We start from the raw sequence: 23,150 nt of genomic DNA, 5'->3' as shown, positions 1-23,150 counted from the left end.
TTCAGAGACAAGAGACACCTAATGTCTTATTAGCTGACAGTGAGTTGTATTGTAATGTTTGTTGAAAGTTACACATAAACTAGGACGTATGGAAGCTGTTGCATGATGTTTTAGGGAAATGTCTGTAGTATTGTGGGTTTAAATTTGATTTAAACAAATAGTGAGAAATGTTTGTCTGTACAACTTTGTCTGAAGTTTGACTAACTTTGAAATGTTAAGACAAAATGTCTGATCAGTAGAAACAATTATTTAGAGCACAACAAACGTACCTTGTTTGGCAGACTTATGTGTGTACAAAGAGTGATTTTATCCAGGATAGCAATGCTGGAGTGAGTGATTCCAAGCGTTAGCAGTCTGCCTCTTGATTGAACAAGAGAACCCTTTCATGTACTTATTGACTTTACGAAGCCCTACACAACACTGACGGATATCAATTATTACTTGATGTCAGTCAGTAATACCAAATTAATGATCTAGTTAATATTAATAGGCACCCCTCCGTTTTTCCTTTGGGAACTTTGGATATGTGTTGTTTTACTTGATTTAAATGTTTGATCAAAAGAATGTTTAAAGGCAGCAAGTGCATTTTATGAGACAGAGTGAGACGTGAGTGAAGTTTGTGAGACACAACTGTGTAACTGTTGACAAATGATTGTGTTGGTGGATTAAATTGTTATGATGAGAGTTATTAATATTAATGTTGTCACCATCTAGTAGTCGGTTGCTTAGTTATCATATCTGTTTAAATACTATCAAGGGTGTCTATGTGGGTATAAGAGTTGTAAGACAAGGACGCGCGTGTGTGTGTGTGTGTGTGTGTGTGTGTGTGTGTGTGTGTGTGTGTGTGTGTGTGTGTAATTAATTAAAATATATTGTCAAATGAGAATGTGAAGGATTATAGGTGGATAATCAAGAGATGCATGTGTATTGAGTCAGTTACATTTACTAGTAATAACATATCAACTAAGTTACTGTTATGTCTCAATTAACATCTTAGGATGTCAAATATGATGTTGTGTGTATTTGTATGTATATGGTATATTACTGTGTGACTGACTTTTGGTTGTTTGTATTTACAGCCTTGTATGATCTGGGTAGATGTTACTGTTATCAAGGCAAATCCATGGATGCCATACGATTGCTGGAGGAGAGCTTGTCAATATATCAGAAATACGTCTCACCTAATGATATTCGTGTGACAAATAGTAAGTGTTGTGTGTGAGTAATTGTTGTTTTGAAAGATTTTCAACTTATTTGACAAGAGGATATGATGTTTGTCTTGCCACCAGTCTGTCTGTCTTTCTCTTGTGTCTCTTCCTGCTTGTGTGTTTGTGTATGTGTGAGAGTTTCTTTATTATTGAATTTACTGGAGTGTGCATTCTATGTTGATCTCTTCAGGTTTCACATCTCTCTTGTGGACCATTGTTTGTCTCTATTTTCTATCTTTTTGGTTTGTCTCATTATGTTAGACAAAGCACATGTAAACAAGAAACCAAATTACTGTTGCATGATGAGATACAGCAATTATATGTACTGACATTATGTGTAAAGCCTGTTTCACAATATCTTGAGACGTCACTAAGTTGCGTGTCAAGGTTGGTCTGTAGTCTTGAGTCAGATTGCGCACGCGTGTCTAATCATGGACAACTATTCCAATGATGATCCTTCTTTTGCTGTTTCTCTTGCACCATCGTTCACGTTTCATCCATTTCTAGATCCAGGAAGCTTACAGTTCTGCTGATTTGCTAAAAATGCCCACGTGGTTACATTTGACGCTGACAACTTCCGGGTTTTGACGCTGGAATAGAACTTTGGTCTATTCCGGCGTCATGATGCCACGTTGACACCGCGCCACTTTGTCCTTGTACACAATATTGACGTCCAAGTGGACTCACGACTCCGCGTTGATGTCGACATCAATATTGTGAACCAGGTTTAAGGAAACAGACACAAGAGTATGTAAAGCTTTAGAGGGCTTGACTTATCGCTGGTGTGTGTCTGTTTGTCTGTCTGTCCATCTGTATGTCTGTGTGTCTGTCTGTCCATTTGTCTGTCTGTCTGTCTGTCCATTTGTCTGTCTGTCTGTCTGTCTGTCTGTCCATTTGTCAGTCCGTCTGTCTAATCATCTGTCTGTCTGTCTGTTCATCTGTCTGTCTGTCTGTCCATCTGTCTGTCTGTCTGTCTGTCCATTTGTCCGTCTGTCTGTCTGTCTGTCTTTCCATTTGTCCATCTGTCTGTCTGTCTCTGTTTGTCCATCTGTCTGTCTGTCCGTCTGTCTGTCTGACTGTCAATTAATTTTGTCAATAAAATGTTCCTAAAGCAACTGCATACTAGTAACTACATAAAGGGACATAGATTGTCTGTCCGTCTGTCTGTCTGTCTCTTTGTTTGTCTGTCTGTCTGTCTCACTGTCGGTGTGTAGGTATGTCTTTCTGTCTGTCTGTTTCATATGTCAATTTGTTTGTTTGTGTTTCTGTCTATTTGTCTGCCTTTTATTATAAAATTGCCAGATATCAAAATATAGGCATCACTGCAAGTTATAGTGTCAAAAATCTGTTGAACAAAGTAGTAAAATTAGCTTTTCTTTTCTTAAAGGGCTGGACATGGCTGACGAGCTCTACAAATTTTATATTATTATGGAACACTCCTACATGTATCAAGCACACTGATTATTGACTGTTGGTGTTGTTGCGCATGATCACACTTGACACTGTGCACGTTTTTATAGCTACACTAGAATGGCAGTGTGCACGGGGTACGTGTTGTAGAAAACTTTTCGTTTAATCAGTTATCATGGACAGACTGGAACAGTGGTTGTATGTTGTGTGAGAAAGAACTCATCTCTCACTACTGCATTGAAATATATTATAGACATTGATTGTTGTCTTGCAATTCAATTACCAAGGAAAGTTGTTTTGTCTTAATTGTCACTTTCATTGCTGTTTTAGCTATGACCATGCTTGGTACATGCTTTATGGATCAAGGGAACCTTTCTGATGCTGAAAGAATATTGAGAGAGTCTCTGGAGATCATAAAATCTGCTCGACCAGAAAATCCTGTTGCTATTGTTGATGGTATGTGTTCATTGTCTGATACAATTGTAAGACGTCTCACTCTTCTTACTGAACAACTCTACTCACCTCACGTTGATTGATTGTGTTGTCTATAATATCATCATTGTTTATCTTCTTCAGGTCAGTTCCCACTTGCTCGGTGTCTGTACCAACGAGGTAAACAAAGTGAATCTATTGAACTGACGAAGGAGTGTGTCAGGATTTTGAAATCACATTTCCATCCAAAGCATTTCCGTGTGGCTACAGGTTAGTTTCTTGTCTTTGTTTTGATATCAACTTTATGTGAATTGTGAGCTTGACATGCTGATTATGATAATGCCACATGTTGTATACTGCAGTATAAATCAGTCATAATTGTCACGTGTTGTTTACAAGCTCTTGTTCTTCTCAGCTGTTTCTCAAGTCGGACTTTATTTAATGGAATCAGGAAAATTGGATGAGAGTGAAGATTATTTAAGAGAATCACTTGACATACGCAGACATTCTTTCCATGAGAAACATCCTCATATAGCATTTTGTATGTCTAAATGTTCTATAATGTCAAATCAGCATTTGTGTGTATTAATCTGTCTTGATTTGTACAGCATTAAAAGGGTTGGGAGAATGTCTGATGAGAAAAGGGAAAGATGAGGAAGCTGAGAAACTTTTCTCAGAAGCTGTAGACATCCAAAGAGTTTCTCTCCCTCAAAGTCATCCTCACAAAATCTCCAGTCAGAATTTCCTCATTTCTCTTTCCCTGCATCTCTCACAATTGCTGATTTTCTGTTTTCAGCTTTCATGTCATGGTCAAAGAGTCTCTCAAATATTGCTGATTACACACGTGCTCATCGTGTGCTATTAGAATCTCTTCAAATAATTAATATTAACAAACTTCCCAGCAACAGCTTTGAGAGATTAGAAGGTCTGATATTTGAGTGGAAGGTTAAATGTTGTGATTATTGAGTTTGTTTTGCAGTAAACCGTCTACTAAAGAGATTGAGCGCTGTCCAACAGCAACAAGATGAAGAGACAATTATTCCTGAAGAGAAAGAAGTTGAAGAGACGGATGGTGAGGACAACCACTTTGTAGCCTTGTAAACATTCTTCCTTGTATTCTCTGCCTCATTTTGTGTTTCACCCCTGTGTGTGTGTGTGTGTGTGTGTGTGTGTGTGTGTGTGTGGGCGTGTGTGTGTGTGTGTGGGCGTGTGTGTGTGTGTGTGTGTGTGGGCGTGTGTGTGTGTGTGTGTGTGTGTGTGTGTGTGTGTGTGTGTGTGTTTACATGTGTGTGTGTATTTGTGTGTGTGGGTGTGTGTGTGTGTGTGTGGGTGTGTGTGTGTGTGTGGGCATTTGTTTATGTGTGGGCACTTGCCTGTGTGTGGGCATGGGTGTGTGTATGTGTGTGTGGGCGTGTATGTGGGTGGGTGTGGGCGTGTCTGTGTGTGTATGGGCATGTGTGTGGGTGTGTGTGCGTGAGTGTGTGTGTGTGTGTGTGTGTGTGTGTGTGTGTGTGTGTGTGTGTGTGTGTGTAGTACATGTATCTGTCATGTAAGAGTCACATTGGAGTAAAATATCCAGGACACTCGGATCAAATGTTCGTCTCTGTAAACACAAACGTGATTCTTTTGGACAACTCACTCACAATTGGTTTTCTCACCAACTCAGTAGCATACTTGATTAAAGATAGACAAGACTGCTGGCATTTTGCAACAGACGTGTACATGTGGGCTTTGGCGTCCAGTCCCAGAGCTGCACTATAGTCAGTGCCCATGCATGTCTCTGACCATGCTCTGGGTGCATTAGCAATGCCAGTCCAGAGGCTCCTCATACTACAGAGGAGCTATCTTTAGAATAGAAGGGCTCGTCATTGTGTGTGTGTGTGTGTGTGTGTGTGTGTGTGTGTGTGTGTGTGCGTGTGTGTGTTGTGCTTTCCCACTTGATATAGTTTATTATAGTTTACTGTTTCTTATAGCATCTCACAACAGTGGATCAGAATGGCTCAAATTAGTAGCCAAATCACTAACTGGTGAAGCTGTTGAATTGAAAGCAAAATCGTCTGATACTGTTGCCACCTTGAAGCGTCGATTGCAAACCAAGGATGACCCTTCATCATGGGATCGATTGCTTGTTTTGAATAAAAAACAACTACACGATGAGCAAACATTAGCTGATGCAGGAGTAACCGATGGAACAATACTGAGTGTCGTTCTTTGTCCTCGTGAGTTGATCTTCTACTCGATAGACTATAGTATACAAATTGTAATGATGGTATGGTTGTAGGTGGTGTGACGGGCATGGGAGCCGATGCGGGTGAGTTATTTGTTCGAGCGTTGTCACAAGGAGCAGTCGAAGTGAGTCGAGTCAAGATTGTCATTGTCGGCAAAGACAGAACTGGTAAGACGTCCTTTAAACGATCCTTGCTCAAACAGAAGTTTCAGATCATTGAACCGAGCACACCTGTGGCCATGGCAGAGTTGGCAGTGTGTGAAGCATCCAACTGGAGACTCGTCAAGGACAAGGACCAAGAATTTTTAGACAAACAAATAGCTAGAGCAGCCATGCATGCAATACATGATTCTAGTGCAAACGTATCGGGTAGTGAAGGTGAGAGTCAATATGAGGATGGAAGAGCAGAATGGCCACATCGTCACAGTCGTGTCGATCTCGACTCGACAGTCGGTAGAGAATCTACATCAACTGATACTAGAGAAAGTTACGTTGATGAAGTGATAGTTCTAACTGAAGGGATTGCTCGTGCTATTCGAGATTTCCAAAGTGATCCTGATCTTCTAAAGAAGGAAGATTCAAAAGTTCACGTTACTATTTGGGATTTGGGAGGTCAAGAGCCACTTCTTCCTGGTCAAGGGCAAGCCATCACATCGGGATGTGTCGTTTGTGTCGTATTTAATGTATCTCAGTTTCTAGGTGACAAGGCCAAGTCATTCTACTTTCCTTCTGCCGACTCGGAACCAATTCCAATAGACAACCACTGGATAGAGACAAACTATGACGCTGTGTCTTTATGGGCATCCATGACTTTTTTGGCAGGAGACGACGACAGTCGTGAAGGTCGTTACATTGGCAAGTCAAAGGACTGTGCATCGCCGGTCATGTTTTTGATTGGTACACATGTCAATGATGCTGATGAAGAAATGATTAAGCAACAGAATGAATTTCTGTCTAAAATGTTTCGTAATAAAGCATTTAAGCAGCACATCCTGCGACCATCCGATCACCGTGATGATTGGTTCTTTTGTGTTGAGAATTCAGTGTCTGACCCTGACAGTGCAAGTGAGGATGCAGGTGTGAGTGCAGTGAAGCGACTCATTGAAGAGATGGCACGTGATGTGTCACCCAAACGTCTAATACCAGCCACTTGGTCAATTCTAGAGAAGATCCTTGATGCTCTAGAAGAAAAATTGGGCAGTGCTCTTTCCAATGTCCATGTTATCATGGTTTTTGCTCGTCGATTGTGTCGTATGTCTGAAGAGAAAGAAGTTCGTGCTGCTCTGGCGTATTTAGATGAAGCCGGTTCAGTCATCTTTCCTCAGGAAAGTGAGAAGCTGAAGAACATAGTCGTCACCAAACCAAGCTGGATTTTCATGGTTTTCTCAGTGGTGGCGTCTGTCACTACTCTTCCTCCTCCCTTGCTGAGTAAAGATTGGGATCGAGTGCGACAAGTAGGAATTGCTTCTTGGAAACTCATTGATCATCGCTTGAAGAAGGCAGGAGTGAAACATGAAGAATATGAAGATGTACTGAATCTCTTGAATTTCTTTTTCATTGTCTGCCCCAAACTTTGTTCATTTCAGTCATCAGTTCCCTACGAAATAGAGTATTTTGTTCCTTGTTTGCTAGAAGTCGAGTCAGAAGGTCCATTTGCAGCTGCTAATTCGGTTGCTTCTAATCCAATGTCACTCATTGTTTTGTCTCGTGATATCGAGTTTATTCCTGAGCAATTGCATTTCAGGCTGATGACGTGTTGCATTGAGAGATATTCTGATGAACCAATGTTGACACGTAATCAGTCTGTATATCATGTTGCTGAAGGTGTTGATTTGGAACTAATTTATCATGCAAAGAAATATATTATTGTCACTATTGACACACAACGGCCACTACAGGAAGTTGCATCTCTGTGTACAGACATCCGTCTGTTCATCACTAAGAAGCTTCATGAAGTGAAGACCCCAGGGTTGCCTCAGTTTCAGTTTTCATTAAATATTCAACATCCCGGACCAGCCATTCCTATGCATGTCAGCAAGTTGGTATGTATAGACGAGTATGAACACAAACCATTAAGAAGAAACAGACGTAACGTGCAACTGACTGTCGATGAGAAAGCTGCATTAGACTGTTGGTTTTATGACCACAAAGATGATGTAGCAAGACCACAACAGTCACTGACATTTAAAGCAGAGAGCAAATGTACAGAAGGTGATATTGTCAATGTAGCTAACCAAATTTCTGGTTACTGGAAAACCCTTGTTCTAAATTTGTCACCTACATTTTTCATGAGCAAGACAAGAGTGATAGAGAAAGAAAACAGAGATGATTGTTTTATGCAAGCTGCAACAGCACTGAATATGTGGACAAATGAATTTGCTAACAAAGCAAGCCAGGCAGCAATGATCAACGCAATGTGTAACATCAGCTGTAGATCTCAGGCTGAAGATGTCTTTAGTAGCAGTTTGGTGGAGCACGTCTGCCCACATAAATGACTGTGTTTGTCTGCACGTGTAGGCAGAGTTGTTTTGTTAAGAAGAATCAAACGTTACCTGTTTTACATTCACAATATTCACTCACTAGTCTTTCTTGATGTGCATTGTTTTCAGTTGACATATATATGGCTGTTACTATTTAGCATTTTACCTTTTGTTTTTAGAAATACATTGATATATTGACAGAGCATAGAGTGGTACGAGTTACAAAGAGAAGTACAAATGGTTATGATTGTGTAGTACAAATGATAGTGAATGGGATTTGTGGCAAATAGAGTAACAATATTTACTATAGTGATCGGCTGCAGTTCAGTTGGTGTATATACATCGGCTGCAGTTCAGTTGGTGTATATACCAGTCTACTATCCTACAGGCTACAGCACAATAGATATGTCTATTAATTAATTACTGATATGCCAGAATGCAGTTCTATAAATCTATGGGGATGGCTTACATAGGGCGAGCTTATGAATAGAGATTAGTAACTAATGTCTATGACTTCTCTCTACTCTAATCTACCAACCTGTTCCCAATGTTCCATGTTGTCATCATCACACTAGTGTGGACAGATTCTTTCCACCTTGAGACTCGTTTTCAGAGTCACCGACTTCGTATTTCTTGCCTGTCTCGTTCTGTTTATTATTGGATACGGACAGTTTCATCTCCATGTATGTGTTTTCAACGTCATCAAACTGGCCATTTTCATCATTTCTGTTGGGTTCGACTGTTTGTATATCCACGTGATCGTGTTCCTGATTATCATCACCAGAAGTCAACACATTGCTGTACACGCTTGCTTTCAGTTCGTGTCCATGAGTTGTGTCATTCAGTTCTGAAGCACATGGAGCATACCCGAGCTGCCTGGACTCTAAAGATCAATGAGAAATATGCACATTACCATCTTGATGTATTTTTTTATTAATAAGATGAAATCTAAATGAGGCCAACCTACTCGCTTGCTAGCCTGTGTGTCTGTCCATCTGTGTCTGTCTGTCTGTCTGTCTGTCTGTCTGTCAATGGTAGTATATTTCAAACATGATCACTATTACATGCTAAACATTAAAATTGAGTTAAAATAGGGCCATAATACCTAGTCCTATCAATCTAATGTACATAAAACTGGGTCTTTCAGTAATCATAATTATATGATTACTGTCTGTCTGTCTGCCTGTCTGTCTGTCAATGGTAGTATATTTTCATAAATGAAGTTGAATACAATAGCAAGCAAAGGCTAAGTACAGTTCACAGTGCCCAACTGCTAACAACATGCAAATTAAGTAAAGTATTAAAAGGGACATAGATGTCCCTGTTCAACAAAAACTAGCTTATAAGTCAGAGATGTTGCTTGGGAATGCTTGTACCAAGCTGGATGTCTTCCACAGGAACACTCTTGCATTGTTTTTCTGAAGCTGGATGGCCATTCTCTTTCTCCAGTAGTCTTTAAATTTTGCCCTGTCCAGTTGTCCACATTCATCCCTGGATGTTTTTGACAGTTGATCAAGGTAGGCTTTAGCCTGCTTTTCCCATCGACCGAAGTGATCCATAACCAATGGGACTACTTGAACTGACATACCTCCAGGGTATGTTTCTTTGGCATAACGAGCCTTCTTCCGTTCCTCGCATCTACAGGCTGCAGCCCCATCAGTGGTGGCAGAAGTTGAAAATATATCAGAACTCCAGGAGTGAGCCATTGCAATATCGAGCTCTACGTTAGAGGCAGCCCCTGTGTCAAAAACTGAGATGTCAGGACAACTGTCAGAGGTGGACTATCTGTCCTTTGGTTCTTTGCGATGGTGGATTTTGAGATGACTTAGACAGTCAGACCATATAGACATGATGCAATTATGTGTCCAAACTGGTCCTCCCCTGTCTTGCAAGTGAGCTGATGATAACCAATAGTGTCGGTTATGGATATACCACAGTTACAAATCTGAATGTCGTCACTGTATGGTAAAGAAGACCAAGCCTCACGAGAGCCGCCAAGCAAAATTCACATGAACTGAGAAGTGCGAACTCTCTTGATTCTGGTATTGCAGAGAACCAAGAACCTGCGCCTTTACATTGCACAGATCGAAATCTTGCCTCATCTCTAAGAGTGGTAGCATTTTCCAGCCATTTAGCTGCTTCTGCCTTGGATTAGTCTGTCTGTCTGTCTGTCTGTCTGTCTACACTTGTCATTTGCTTGCTTGCATACACCTTCTGTCCATGAGTCGAAATTAGAACAACAAAGTCACACAAATTACCGATTGAGCTGTCTTGTCATCATCCACAATTCCCGCTTTCTTAGAGAAGGTGACACTCACCACTGCAGGAGTATGACTTCCATCAGGTGATGCTACATCATAAACACATCACTCAAGAAAAAGTATACATGACTTCTAAATGCTACTATGCTAGTATACCTACAACACTGGGACAACTATTGCTATAAACACAGAACTTTACTCCATTACTAGAAGTAAGAGTTTAGTTAGATAAATATTCAATTTTGAGTGCATGATGTCAGTTGTGGTACATAATCTGGATGATGTCCATAGACAGAGAGTGTAAGACAGACTACATCAAATGATATCACTCATAACACTTCAATGTGGTACTGCCATGCATATTCTCTTTAACCACTCTGTCATATTTTGCCATCACAGAAAATAATTGATGTTGATATAAATGCAATCATTAGTCTCTTGTGTGTAACAGACAGCTGGAGATATTGTTTCAAATACAATGTATAACTGTTGTTGTACATTGTGTGTTTGCAATTACTACCCTTGACACAAACATGTAGGGTATTGCTCTCAATTAAAAAGCACCAACTTGGTCTCTTAGCAAAATACAACTGGTGTGTGTGTGTGTGTGTGTGTGTGTGTGTGTGTGTGTGTGTGTGTGTGTGTGTGTGTGTGTGTGTGTGTGTGCATGACCCATAGTCTATGCACGAATCCATGAGTTACAAACGTTTTACTGCATCTTGATACATACATACCTCGCTCCATGGTTTTGATAAAAGCCAGTTTAGATACAATGCCACTTGTTCGCGCCTTCATATCAACATATGATTCTTGCAGCAGCTCTTCCATAGTCTTCTCACAATAATCTGATGACGAAATATCGACTTTCTGTAGAGGCAAACTGCCACTCTTAACTTCACGCTCTCCTGGTAAGCTCACCAATGTCAGAGAAGGCTGTCGAATTCGTCTCTTAGATCCAGAAAGATTAACATACGTGCTGCCACTATTAGGACCCTACAATGACTGACAACAAATTTATCTACAGGATGTGTCAGTAATACCCTGAATATAGTAATTACATGATGAGGTTTTGTATCGAATTCGTCGTATCCGTATTGTGGAGTTGTTGTTCGCTTGAATATTCCAGGCACAAAATCAAGAGTGTCATCATCGTTGTCATCTAAATGTGATACATGAAAGTATTAGTTTGGGTAGACATCATTATCAAATCTTACCCTTTCTTGATCTGTGTTTCTTGTAGAGACAAAATATGAAAGCGAGTAGAATGGCTGGTAATACGACCACACACACAACAATAATGGCTACAGTTTGACCAGAGCCCAAACCATCTGTAGACATAACTGAAAATTAGAGATCACAGTGACACAAAGACAAACATGTAGACACCTAACGATCTGAACTATGAGGACCAGATCCTGTAGTTGAATTTATATCTACAAAACATTAAGATTTAATTGAATGAGATTGTGTGTGTGTGTGTGTGTGTGTGTGTGTGTGTGTGTGTGTGTGTGTGTGTGTGTGTGTGTGTGTGTGTGTGTGTGTGTGTGTGTGTGTGTGTGTGTGTGTGTGTAAACATGCTTACCCTCGTCTGCTTGAAACGACACACGAGCTCCTTGTCTCTCTTCTCCCCACTGATTTCGAGTGTACAACACAACATCACTCACATCCTACCTCCAAGTCAGTCACAGTCACAGTCACCAATCCATCTTGGACAACATACACTGAATTAAGATGCTTCCCTGTCACCCAATCAGTAACATAATAGTCAGTTATTACACCACAACCATTGCCTCTAGGAATGTCCATGACAAATCTGACACTCGACGATGATGATGTATGTATGTTTGTAATCAGAGGATAAGACAATGCAGCAGGATCTATACACAGATTCTTGTGACAAACCAGACATAAACACACTGACAAACACTTACAGCATGATGTTGTATATTTAACCACATCTGATGTATTCAGTCCAACATCATTCATTGCCTCGATCTCAAAGATATAGTTGGTTCCTTTGCTCAGCCCTGTTAACATCCACATCCCATGCTGCTGGTTTATGAGTCCATCATGAGAAGGAACGGATACTTTCGCTTCATGTAGTGAGGCAGTGGAAGCTGCTGATCTCCACCTGATTGTGTATTGGGTTATTACATGGCCACCGTTGTAATCAACATTCCAATGGATTGTCACACTCGTCTCGTTCCTAGAAATCGGCTTGCCATCCAGAACAGGTATGGCAGGAGCTGTAGCAAACACAATTCAAACACAAAATAAAACAAAATGATGTTGCAAATCAATGATCATCTAGCAAGGCTGGCATACAATACGTACAACAACCCTATCAAAGCACATGTATTGCAATCAAATATTAATATTTTTTTATAAAGATTTAAAGTTTAAAAAATCAATAATTTTTTACTAATTATGCGTCATGTTTCACACACAACTTTTTTCACTCCTTGTATTGTATGTTGCCGACTACATGTGATCACTGAATAAATTAAAAACGACAGCTAACCTCCTGCACGTGTAGTGACATTAAACATTTCACTGCTGGGACTTTCACCCACTTTGTTACAAGCCACAATAAAACATTGATACGATAAACCAGGAATGATCGAGACCCACCAACACACCAGAAATCCCAACAACCGAGTCAATACACGAGAATGTGTTGAACCACAAACGACATCCAAACACGTAACTTTGGCATTTGTAATGGGTGAATAACCATCAGCACCCAACATCCATAAAAACTCCACGAATGAGTTGACAATCTATTTCTATTGATATCAACATGAGGAGCAGCAGGAGGAACTACAAACCAAGCAAATCATTGAAACCAATTATGACCCTTTAGGAGTTTGTCAAGTAAGATACCTTGAACAGTCAATTCAACTGTATTGCGATTGCTACCGATTGAGTTTGAGGCCGTGCATGTAAAAGATCCTTTCCAGTTCTTGCATGCAATAAATGTGTAGATCAACTGATTGTTAGACTTGTGCCCAGTTTGTGTGATACGTTGGGAGTTGTGGATGAGTTGTATGTCGGTTGCTGGTGGGACTGAGTCGACAATACATTTTATTGTTGTTGATGCATTTTGAACGACAACAGCGCCTGGCCTGGACTGAGAGTGAGAGTGACGTCTCCAAAGTCTGTCAAAGAGTAGAGCAAATTAATCAGTTTGCAGTTTTCATTGATATTAATTAGTGGAGATTGGTTGTGCAATGACTGAGACGGGCTGGAAGCAGGTTGATGACTATAGGCAAACATATGAGGTGAGACACAAACAAATCAGACAGCTAAACAATGAGACTGACAGTAACAGAGACCGAGCAACAAACAGACAGACAGACAGACAGACAGACAGACAGACAGACAGACAGACAGACAGACAGACAGACAGACAGACAGACAGACACAGACATGACACACACACACACACACACACACACACACACACACACACACACACACACACACACACACACACACACACACACACTAACCACCATAATGACAGTGTCATTACGATAAACATTTAATAACATTGAATACTCATTTAAGCAAATGCACAAACTACTATAAAAGTAAAGATCTTACACTTCACAGTCAGAATTGCTGGAGAAGACAGTGAGCTACCAAATTCATTTCCCACCATACAAGCATAGCTGCCTGCAGCTGACCTATTGACTGATGTAATCGTTAGACCACTGTATCTGTCCTTAGGAACATTTGTCCGACCCAAAATCTTCACTGTACCACTCTTGTCCACGAATTTCAACTTAAAGATGATCTGTTGTCTTCATAGCCACAAGACAGTTCTACAGTATTTTTTCTTTATAGATATACTCGTAAGGTTGACAACAATAACTGGCAAATCTGTCAAAATTCAAATTTTTAGCAAGCAGACAGACAGGCAGAGAGAGAGAGAGAGAGAGAGAGAGAGAGAGAGAGAGAGAGAGAGAGAGAGAGAGAGAGAGAGAGAGAGAGAGAGAGAGAGAGAGAGAGCTAGACAGACAGACATGCAGACAGAGAGACAGACAAACAGATAGACAGACACACAAACAAACATACATACATACATACATGCATACAGACAGACAGACAGACAGACATGCAGACAGACAGATAGACAGACACACAAACAGACAGACAGACAGACAGATAGACAGACAGACAGACAGACAGACAGACAAACTCATACACAAGAAACCGGCAGTCTGACAAACAAACACACAACGAACAAAGAGATAAACAAACTAACTGACAAACAGATGAACTGACAGACCAACAGGCAGAACAACTAGCAGAACAGACAAGAAAAAATGCACAAATTAACTATCAGTAAATCAGTAAACACGTGTGCTACTAAATATATCATCAATCTGACAAACTGTAATTCAGTTAATAGACAACAAACAAATTGCTCACATCAACCAGAGACAGTCGATCAGACCCTACTAAACCATGCAGAGACTGACAACAATAAGTCCAATATCAAACCTCACGGCCACTGCAAGTCCTTGAATGACTTCTCTTGCATTAGGACCGAGGAAGTGGATGCCAACAACTCGATCATAGTTTCCCTATCGAACACATACAGTCTACACACAGCCAAACAAATAGATAATCATGAAGAACAATATTTAAATATCAATATCAATGATAATCACACCTTGATGTAATGGTCTTCTAATTGGTTTCCCTTCTGGAAGGAATAGTGAGTTCAAGTGGGTGATAATTAAAAGGCATGATAAGTTTCTATGTTTTCGCTGCCAAATTGATTTATTGCTTTTTCGGTAGATAAACCAACACAACCATATTCCATGGGAGTGAAGACAGTTGTAGGAATCTAGAAAAGAACACAAACATATAATAGATTGCTAAAAATGGGCAAAAACGCAAACAGACAGACAAACAACTTAAGAGACAAACAGACAGACAGAGAAAGAGACAAAGAGACAAACAAACATGCAGACAAACAGACAGATGAAACAAACAGACAAACAAACAAACAGACAAACAGACAAACTAACAAGCAGACATACAGTGAAACAGACAAACAGACAAACAGACAGACAAACAAAAAGACAGACAGAGAGACAAACAAACAGACAAACAGACCAACAGACAAACAGACCAACAAACAAACAGACAAAATAGACAAGAAATAGACAAACAAACAAACAAGCAGACAAATAGACAAACAGACAAACAATCAAACAAACAGACAGACACAGACAAACAGACAAACAATTAAGCAGACAGACAAACAAACAAACAATCAGACAAAAACAAGACATACCAACAAACAGACAAACAAACAGACAGACAAACAAACAGACGAAAACAGACAAACAAACAAGCAATATACAGACAAACAGACAAACAGACAGACAGACAAATTGTTATATTTGAACTCTTACTCTGCTAATAACAATCGCTAACTTTACGTAAGCCTAACAATAACAGTCAATGAACAAAATGTTGAATGTCTTTATCATACAGGAAATCATCAAATTTGCACTTAGACATGCAACTTTTTAAAAATCACACGAGAGTTGCAAGACTGTAAAACTACACAGTTGCTTTTTCCATCTATCTCTAAAGTCTGTTTTGCTGCTTTTCCATATGCATGTTTTGAAATTTTAGAGATCTTATCGAGGTAGTCTTCAGCCATATCTATAGGGCCCCAAAAGCCAAAGTGTTCAAAAACCAGTCAGACAGACAGCTAGACAAACACACAGACAAACCGACAGACAAACAGACAAAAAGACAAACAGACAAACAAACAAACAAACAGGCAAACAAACAAGCAAACAGACAAACAAACAGACAAACAAACAGATAGACAGACAACCAGACAGACAAACAAACAAAACAGGTAGACAGGGAGACAAGCTGACAAACAGACAGACAAACAAACAAACAGACAAAAACAGACAACTATGCAATCAGGCAAACAAACAAACAAACAGACAAACAAACAAACAAACAAACAGACAAACAGACAGACAGACAGACAGACAAACCAACAGACAAACAGACAAACAGACAAACAAACAAACAAACAAACAGACAGACAAACAGACAAACACACAGTACAGACAGACAAACAGACTAACTAACAAACCAATAGACAAATAGACAAACAAACAAACAACATGCTCAAAATAAATTTCAGTAGTACTACATACAACAGCAACCAAAAACATAAGAATCTATTGTGTGCAAACAATAGTAAACAAGAGCACAATATCCCAAATGATTACATTATTATAGTCCATGTTGTGTGTAGAATTCCAAATAGCCTTTGAGACAACAGCTTGTTTGCTTTTATAGCCACCGCGGTGTCAGCTCTGGTTGACCCTAGTAAGACACCAACATGTAAAACGTACACCAACATGTAAGACACCAACATGTAAAACACCAACATGTAAGACACAAACATGTAAGACACTAACATGTAAGACAACAGCATGTAAGACACAAACACGTAAGACACCAAAATGTAAGACACAAACATGTAAAACCCCAACATGTAAGACATAGACATGTAAGACACTAACATGTAAGACACTAACATATAAGACACCAGCACGTAAGACAATGACATGTAAGACACCAACATGTAAGACACTAACATATATAACAAACATGTAAGACACAAACATACATCAACTGCATCTCCAATGCAAAAGACGTGAGGTACTGTCATTTCATCTCTTTCGTCTACGATTACCTTTCCAGATTCCACGTCACTCTCAACACTTACGGCATCAAAACCCAATGCTGTAGAATCAGGACCTCTGCCTATACAAATTAGAATTCAAATCAATTGAGGTATATATGCCAGCACAAACATCAAATGCAATACAAATGGTCAACAAAACAAACAACACAAACAAACAATTGAGGAATGCAAAGCAGCATTGTCAAAAACTTTCAAACAAATACACAAATTTTTGTTTTATATCTTGACATATCATACACTCTACATACATGTAGTGTCTATAACGTACCTACTTTTGTATCACAGTGTTGGATCTATGGGGTGATGCAACAGACACGCCTACCCCTTTTAAGACCGGAATTACAGTACACGGAGAAGGCTACATGCAAACGCAGTCATTGTATAAAACATTGTTTGTGTTTGTGAAATGAGTAAGCGACAAAAGGCAACTCTATAGAAGAAAGCAGTCGTGCCATAAAAGTAACTCAATTAAAATATCGCAGAACTGGAATGACAGAGAACAGGGGCATAGCGTTAGCTCTAGAAATGGAGGCTAAACTTTACAATGCTATGGGCACGCCCACTTTTATGGACACGCCCAGTTTTTATTGGGTTCTAATTGACTGATATGGTAGAATCAGTGGCAGATCCAGACTGGAAAAAGGTGGTGTGTATATATACTATATACAGCTTTGGTCCTCACACATATTTACAGTCCACAATTTTGTGACCACGCCTGTAAGATAACTGTTACAGCTGTGCACTTCGTGACAGTCAGAATCGTTCTGGTCTATTTCCGATTACACATACGGGATAGTGAATCTAATTACATTACATGTCATCTATCTGTCTCTGGGTGACTTCAACTCAAAAGTGCAGTGTCAAGCAATGGTTGCTAATTACGTAGTGTAGTCCTCCAGTAGGCGTCGTGGTGGTCTTGAGATCCTCCCCAGCCTTGTTGTTTTGACTGCAGGTTGACTTGCAGGTGCAGTTGGGGACTTGGCAGATTTTGGAGGGCTTTCTGTATTCGGAGATCTGATCTCCGTGTCTGGCAGTACGTTTGTCTCTTCAGGTTGATTTGGTGGTTGTCCTTCTGACAGGCTGGTGTTTGTTTGTTGTCCCGTCGGAGTGTACTTAGCGAACATTGTGTTGTCATCCCACACTTCTGTTGTCCTGTTTATGTGTGTTCTAGTTCTTCTCACTGTCCGTCCATTTGCTAGTCTGAGGATGTAGGATTGGGGCTCTGTGTGGTGTCCAATGACTTTTGCTGGTACCCATTTTTTTCCTCTCATTGTCCTTACGCTTTCATCAGGAAGCAGAGGTGAGTTCGTTGTGTTTCCTGTGGCTCCATAGAACGCATATTGGGATTGGTGGGCGATTAGTTTTTGTCTGGTCTTGTCTGCATCCATGTTATGTGGAACCAGAGTCTCAGTATTTATTGTTAGTTGGGTTCGGAGGTGTCTCCCCTGTAGCAGGATGGCAGGAGTAGGCAGGTCTCCTCCTATTGGTGTGTTCCTAAGGACTCTTAGAGCGTCATTGATTGTACGGCCCTCCTCCAACATCTTGGCCATCATTTTCTTGACTGTTTGGACACCTCTTTCCGCTTGGCCATTGCTGGCTGGGTAGCCTGGACTGGATGTGGTGTGTTGAAATCCCAGCTTCCTGGAGAACTTGCGAAATTCTTCGTTGGCGTATTGTGGCCCGTTGTCCGAGAATATTGTTTCTGGTATTCCAAAATTGGCAAAATGCTTGTCTAGGATAGTTATCACATCAGCTGCTTTCGTTGACTGGAGGTGATCTATGGTCACCCATTTGCTGTAGTAATCGATGGTAAGTAGGTAATGTTCCCCTTGTAGTTCAAACAAGTCTGTTCCCACTTTCTGGTAGGGGTAGTGTGGAACATCATGAGGTTTAGTGTCTGGCTTTGGGTTCTGGCTTCGATTTTCTTGGCATTTGCTGCAACTCGCTACCATGTCATGTATTTCATTGGTGTAGCCAGGCCAGTACACTGACGTCTTGGCCCTTTCTATACACTTCACTATTCCATAGTGTCCCTCATGTATACTGTTCATCACCGTTTTGCGCATTGTCACAGGGACGACAGCTTGGCTTCCTTTGAGGACAATGCCGTCTTTCTCTGTTAGGTCGTGTCTCACATTCCAGTACGGTTTGATTGGACCCGGGACACTCCTCCTTGTAGGTGGCCATCCTGTGTGTATGTAAGTGATGAGTGCCTGCATTGTAGGGTCTTGTCTGGTCGCTTCCGTACATCTTTCACGTCCAAGTGGTGTGGGAATGATTTGCTCTGTGACGGAGTCGATTTGCTCTTCTGTTAGTTCATCATAGTCTGTATAGGGTGTTGTAGATGGCATTCTGCTCAGAGAATCGGCCAGGACCATTTCTTTCCCGGAATGGTGCTCTAGCGTGTAGTTGTATTTGAGACATCGTAGGCGCATTCTCTGAAGCCTAGGACTGACTTCAGCAAGGGGCTTTTTCAGTATTCCAAGTAGTGGCTTGTGGTCAGTCTCCACTATGACATCTTGTCCATACACATACTGATGGAATCTTGTTAGTCCAAACTGGATGGCAAGCATTTCCTTCTCTATTTGTGCATATTTCTGTTGTATGCTGGACATTGTTCTTGACGCGTATTCTACTGGGTGCCCCTCTTGAATAACAGCTGCTCCCAAGCCATGTTGTGATGCGTCCACAGTTAATCTCACTGGTAATGCTGGATCAAAAAGTCGTAGTACTGGGGCCTTTGTCACTAGATCTTTCACATGCTGTAGGGTGCGGTCGTGAACGGAGTCCCACACCCATGCAGTCTCCTGCTGTGTTAGCTGTCGCAGTGGGCTGGCTGTCTCAGCCAAAGTAGGACAAAATTTCGACAAATATGTAACCAGGCCCAGGAGTCTTGAAACGTCTGTCTTGGACTGTGGCTTTGGGAATTGCTCAATGGCCTCGACTTTTTCTGGGTCAGGTTTTATCCCTTCTGATGTAAGCACATGTCCCAGATACTTTAATTCAGTCTTTCTGAACTGGCATTTGGATCGGTTGAGTCTAAGGTTCAGCTCCCTACACCTTTCGAGGACCATCTGAAGGCGTTTGTCGTGCTCCTCTACGCTACAGCCTGATACAAGGATGTCATCCACATAGGTGTGTACCCCAGGTATGTCTGCAAAGGATTCTGTCACTATTCTGTGAAACACTTCTGGGGCAGAGCTGATTCCGAAAGGTAGTCGGCAATACCGGTAGCGCCCAAAGGGAGTTGCCACTGTTGTCAAGTAGCTACTTTCCTTGTCTAGGGCAATCTGTAGAAAACCAGATGTAGCATCTAGGGTTGAGAAATATTGTGAGCCTGCCAACGTGCCGAATATCTCTTCGGGTGTTTTCAATTGATAGTGCTCCCTTTGTATAGCCTTGTTCAACGCTCCTGGATCAATGCATATCCTTAGTTTGTCTTTACCTGGCTTTGTTACAAGGACTATGGGACTGACCCAATTAGTAGCCTCTGTTACTTTGGCTATGATGCCTTGTTTCTCCATTTCATCCAGTTGTGACTTCAGTTCCAGCCTGTACCTAAATGGAACTCTTCTAGCTGGTTGGATGACTGGTTGTGCATTTGTCTTTAGTTTGATGCTGTACTCTCCTGGTAGTCGTCCCAGTCCTTTAAAGACATCTTTGAACTCTGATATAGCTGTGGGTGTGTCCCCTGTTGCATCCACTGCTAGGGTCTGTTGTATTAGTCCCAAGTCAGTGATGGAAGGCAATCCTATGAGCGTCTCCACGTTCTCTCGTACTATGATGAATTCCATCCTGCGGGTGGCTCCTTGAAATGTTGCCTCCATGGTTGTTTTCCCACAGACATCTAATTTTGTTCCTCCGTATGCTGTTAGCTGAACTTCTGTTGGCGTGGGAGGGCTAGCACAGAGGACGCGGTAAGCAGTGAATGGCAGTATGTTGCACGTTGCACCTGTGTCGATTTTGGCTTTCAAACCTCTCCCTCCTATGTCCAGTATTATGTTCCAGACTTTAGCCTTTGTTTTACTGGTTTGTGTCGTGGTACCGGTGCAGTAAGCGAAATGGTCTCTCTCCTCGTTCTCTGGTGTGTCTGGTGTGGCTCGTTGTGGCGATATCGCATTGGCCGTCTCCTTTGTTGTTTGTCGTCGGGCTAGTCTGTCCTTTTCTGCCTTTTTGCATGCTTCCGCCGTGTGATTCATAATGCCGCAATATTTGCATTGTTTTCCCCATGCTGGGCAGTTTTTTGGTTTGTGGTTTGTCGCGCAGTAGTGGCAAGGGCGCTGCTTCATGGCTTTCACCATGTGTACCGCCGCCGCGTCGGTGACGCATTCTTTCAAGGCTGTGGCGGTTGATGTCATACTGGCAATGTAACGGGTTGTCGCTTCCATTGACCTGCACATGTCTACAGCTTTGGTTAGGGTTAGGTCAGATTCTGCCAACAGTTTCTCGCGGACGTTGTCTGCGGTGATATTGATTACAATCTGGTCCCGGATGATCTTCGTTTTCTCCTCTTGGTGATATCCGCAGGTTTCCACCAGGCGCAGTAAATCTGTGTAGAAGCTGTCGAAGGGCTCATTCGGTTGTTGTTTCCTCTGCAGGAACAGGAATCTTTCGTAGATTTCATTACTTTTAGGCTTGAAGTAGTTGTTGAACGCTCTAATGACGCAGTCCAGTTTGTCCTCGTCGCCGTCTGCGGCCCAAGTGAATGTTCGGTAGACGGAGATGGCTTCCCCTCCCATTGCCGTGAGTAGTATTGCGACTTTCGTTTTCTCGTCTTCTTTGTCCTTCTTTGTTGCTGTCATGTAGAATGTAAAATGGTCCCGCCACTGTGGCCATTCTTTGGCTGCTTCCAGTGTGGTTGTGAATGCTTGAGGCGGTTTCAGTCCTTCTGCCATGCTGTTGTCGGTTCTTTCCTCCTGACACCATGTAAGATAACTGTTACAGCTGTGCACTTCGTGACAGTCAGAATCGTTCTGGTCTATTTCCGATTACACATACGGGATAGTGAATCTAATTACATTACATGTCAGCCTACAAATGATGGGATATAGCCCAGTCTAGCCCATGCCACACTACACCCCTACACACACCAGGTTCAATGCACTTATTCTACTCTATGCGTTCACAAGAATGTATATATAGACTTAGATTATGAGTTGGTAGTATGCAAATTGCTATCAGAGAAGAATGCTGCTCACTAATAGTGTGTTATGTACATTTAGCGGCTCTTGGTAATGTGATCTTGTTTCAACGTTTTGTTGATACTGTTAATTACTAATTAGCTACGAGCGTAAAGAAGGACACCACATTAAGTGGTGGACTGCTTCGCGAGAAGCTTACTCGAAACGGGCTGAATTGACTTTCGGTCTGCCTGTCGGTATGTCTCTAGTCTCGCGTAGCCAGACCCCTTTCCGCCGCGTCCTCCCGGCGAAATGGGGTCTGGTGAACGGCCTTTGATGTCGCTGTGTGCCGCGTAGCCAGAAATCGGCTATCTAACGACCGGATTTTGTTTCTTAAACGCTTCACTAAAGACGAGACTGGTATGCACGCAGTGCAATTCTATCTCAATTAGTTTCTCTTGTTTCGTAGAGAACAACTCGAAGACTACAGCTAGAGTCGTTGCTGTTTGTGAAATCTGCATGTTTACAGCAGCGATTAATTAAACGCGGCCGCGGGAACGTTGACGTCGACAGGCTTCGATTTCATGCAGCCATGATCGACGTCGTACGATCTAGCGTTGTGCGCTCGTGTCACAACGGAGACTGAATGCGAACGTACTGGATGGATGCGAACGTACTCGGTGCTGTTTGCTGTTTGCTGTTTTTTGACGTCTAAAGCGACCGCAGACAGTCCAGAGTGAGCGATATCTGGAAGGAGCTGCATGACGTCATCGAAACAAGATGAGTCGTCTTTCTGTGTTTGGGTAATCATTTGATGTGTTTTGTGCATTGCTTTGGTGAACACATACAGTAGCAACCAGGAAGAGACCACGTTGCGATTGGAGTAATATGAACGGAAGCAGCTTGGGTTGCAGACTTCACTTGTGACACTGCATGTCAATCTGTGGAACGCGCAAGTCTCTACTACTTACCTTTATACATTACATGATATCTGTCTGGCCCTCAGTAACCTTTACGTAACGATCGACACTGCATGCGTATACTGCATGATCATCATGTATTAATTCATAGATATACATATATGGTAGTCTTTATATAGCTAGTCTAGAGTTTTTTACTAAATCTTTTGTACTAAATAGACAACAGTTGGTCACTGTATCTTCAGCTCAGATCAAAGTTGGGATCCCACTTTACATTTCCATCAGATTGTATTGATTTGCAAGAATTTCGTCTAGTCGATATGTATCCGAGT

At 41.4% G+C, this 23,150-nt stretch overlaps 4 protein-coding genes and 1 long non-coding RNA gene across 6 annotated transcripts in view; 2 read left to right on the top strand and 3 right to left on the bottom strand.

The window, feature by feature from the left end:
• Positions 1-3,420, top strand: part of LOC134177090 (kinesin light chain 4-like) — a 4,625-nt gene extending 1,205 nt beyond the window's left edge. For both annotated transcript variants that reach the window (XM_062643802.1, XM_062643801.1), the window contains exons 4-7: positions 1-39; positions 1,080-1,205; positions 2,949-3,074; positions 3,195-3,420. The exon at positions 1-39 is cut by the window's left edge and continues 81 nt beyond it. In XM_062643802.1, the coding sequence (XP_062499786.1) occupies positions 1-39; positions 1,080-1,205; positions 2,949-3,074; positions 3,195-3,325 (422 nt within the window). In that variant the 3' untranslated portion in view covers positions 3,326-3,420. The remainder of the gene's footprint in view (positions 40-1,079; positions 1,206-2,948; positions 3,075-3,194) is intronic.
• A 46-nt stretch (positions 3,421-3,466) lies between these two features.
• On the top strand, positions 3,467-8,070 carry LOC134177089 (uncharacterized). The gene is made up of 6 exons (XM_062643800.1): positions 3,467-3,591; positions 3,659-3,784; positions 3,847-3,975; positions 4,030-4,122; positions 5,024-5,269; positions 5,332-8,070. Exons 1-6 carry the CDS (start codon positions 3,492-3,494, stop codon positions 7,770-7,772), a joined length of 3,135 nt encoding a protein of 1,044 aa, XP_062499784.1. The 5' UTR covers positions 3,467-3,491; the 3' UTR covers positions 7,773-8,070.
• A 3,549-nt stretch (positions 8,071-11,619) lies between these two features.
• On the bottom strand, positions 11,620-12,632 carry LOC134177495 (uncharacterized). Its single transcript, XM_062644277.1, has 3 exons — positions 12,540-12,632; positions 11,950-12,264; positions 11,620-11,895 (listed from the first exon to the last, which is right to left on the bottom strand). Exons 1-3 carry the CDS (start codon positions 12,565-12,567, stop codon positions 11,675-11,677), a joined length of 564 nt encoding a protein of 187 aa, XP_062500261.1. The 5' UTR covers positions 12,568-12,632; the 3' UTR covers positions 11,620-11,674.
• Positions 12,633-14,772: 2,140 nt separating this feature from the next.
• Positions 14,773-16,824, bottom strand: LOC134177843 (uncharacterized). Its single transcript, XR_009969558.1, has 3 exons — positions 16,701-16,824; positions 16,297-16,393; positions 14,773-14,876 (listed from the first exon to the last, which is right to left on the bottom strand). It is a non-coding gene; the product is annotated as an uncharacterized LOC134177843 (long non-coding RNA).
• Positions 16,825-17,532: 708 nt separating this feature from the next.
• On the bottom strand, positions 17,533-21,673 carry LOC134177723 (uncharacterized protein K02A2.6-like). The gene has a single exon (XM_062644500.1). The coding sequence runs from the start codon at positions 21,671-21,673 to the stop codon at positions 17,657-17,659; it is 4,017 nt and encodes a 1,338-aa protein (XP_062500484.1). The 3' UTR covers positions 17,533-17,656.
• Between the last annotated feature and the right edge of the window lie 1,477 nt (positions 21,674-23,150).

Source organism: Corticium candelabrum, chromosome 3 (genome assembly GCF_963422355.1).
Source record: "Corticium candelabrum chromosome 3, ooCorCand1.1, whole genome shotgun sequence".
Lineage (NCBI taxonomy): Eukaryota > Metazoa > Porifera > Homoscleromorpha > Homosclerophorida > Plakinidae > Corticium > Corticium candelabrum.
The sequence above is the reverse complement of the archived record's forward strand: the minus strand, read 5'-3'. Positions and strand labels throughout refer to the sequence as shown.

Excerpts from the sequence above, each read along its gene's own strand:
- LOC134177089 (XM_062643800.1), top strand. The coding sequence starts at position 3,492 with ATGGAATCAGGAAAATTGGATGAGAGTGAAGATTATTTAAGAGAATCA. Across the intron at positions 3,592-3,658 it reads ACATCCTCATATAGCATTTT|CATTAAAAGGGTTGGGAGAA; the intron begins GTATGTCTAAAT and ends TGATTTGTACAG. Across the intron at positions 3,785-3,846 it reads TCATCCTCACAAAATCTCCA|CTTTCATGTCATGGTCAAAG; the intron begins GTCAGAATTTCC and ends TTCTGTTTTCAG.
- LOC134177495 (XM_062644277.1), bottom strand. The coding sequence starts at position 12,567 with ATGTTTAATGTCACTACACGTGCAGGAG. Across the intron at positions 12,265-12,539 it reads TGTCACTACACGTGCAGGAG|CTCCTGCCATACCTGTTCTG; the intron begins GTTAGCTGTCGT and ends TGTTTGCTACAG. Across the intron at positions 11,896-11,949 it reads TAAATATACAACATCATGCT|ATCCTGCTGCATTGTCTTAT; the intron begins GTAAGTGTTTGT and ends ATCTGTGTATAG.
- LOC134177723 (XM_062644500.1), bottom strand. The coding sequence starts at position 21,673 with ATGGCAGAAGGACTGAAACCGCCTCAAGCATTCACAACCACACTGGAA.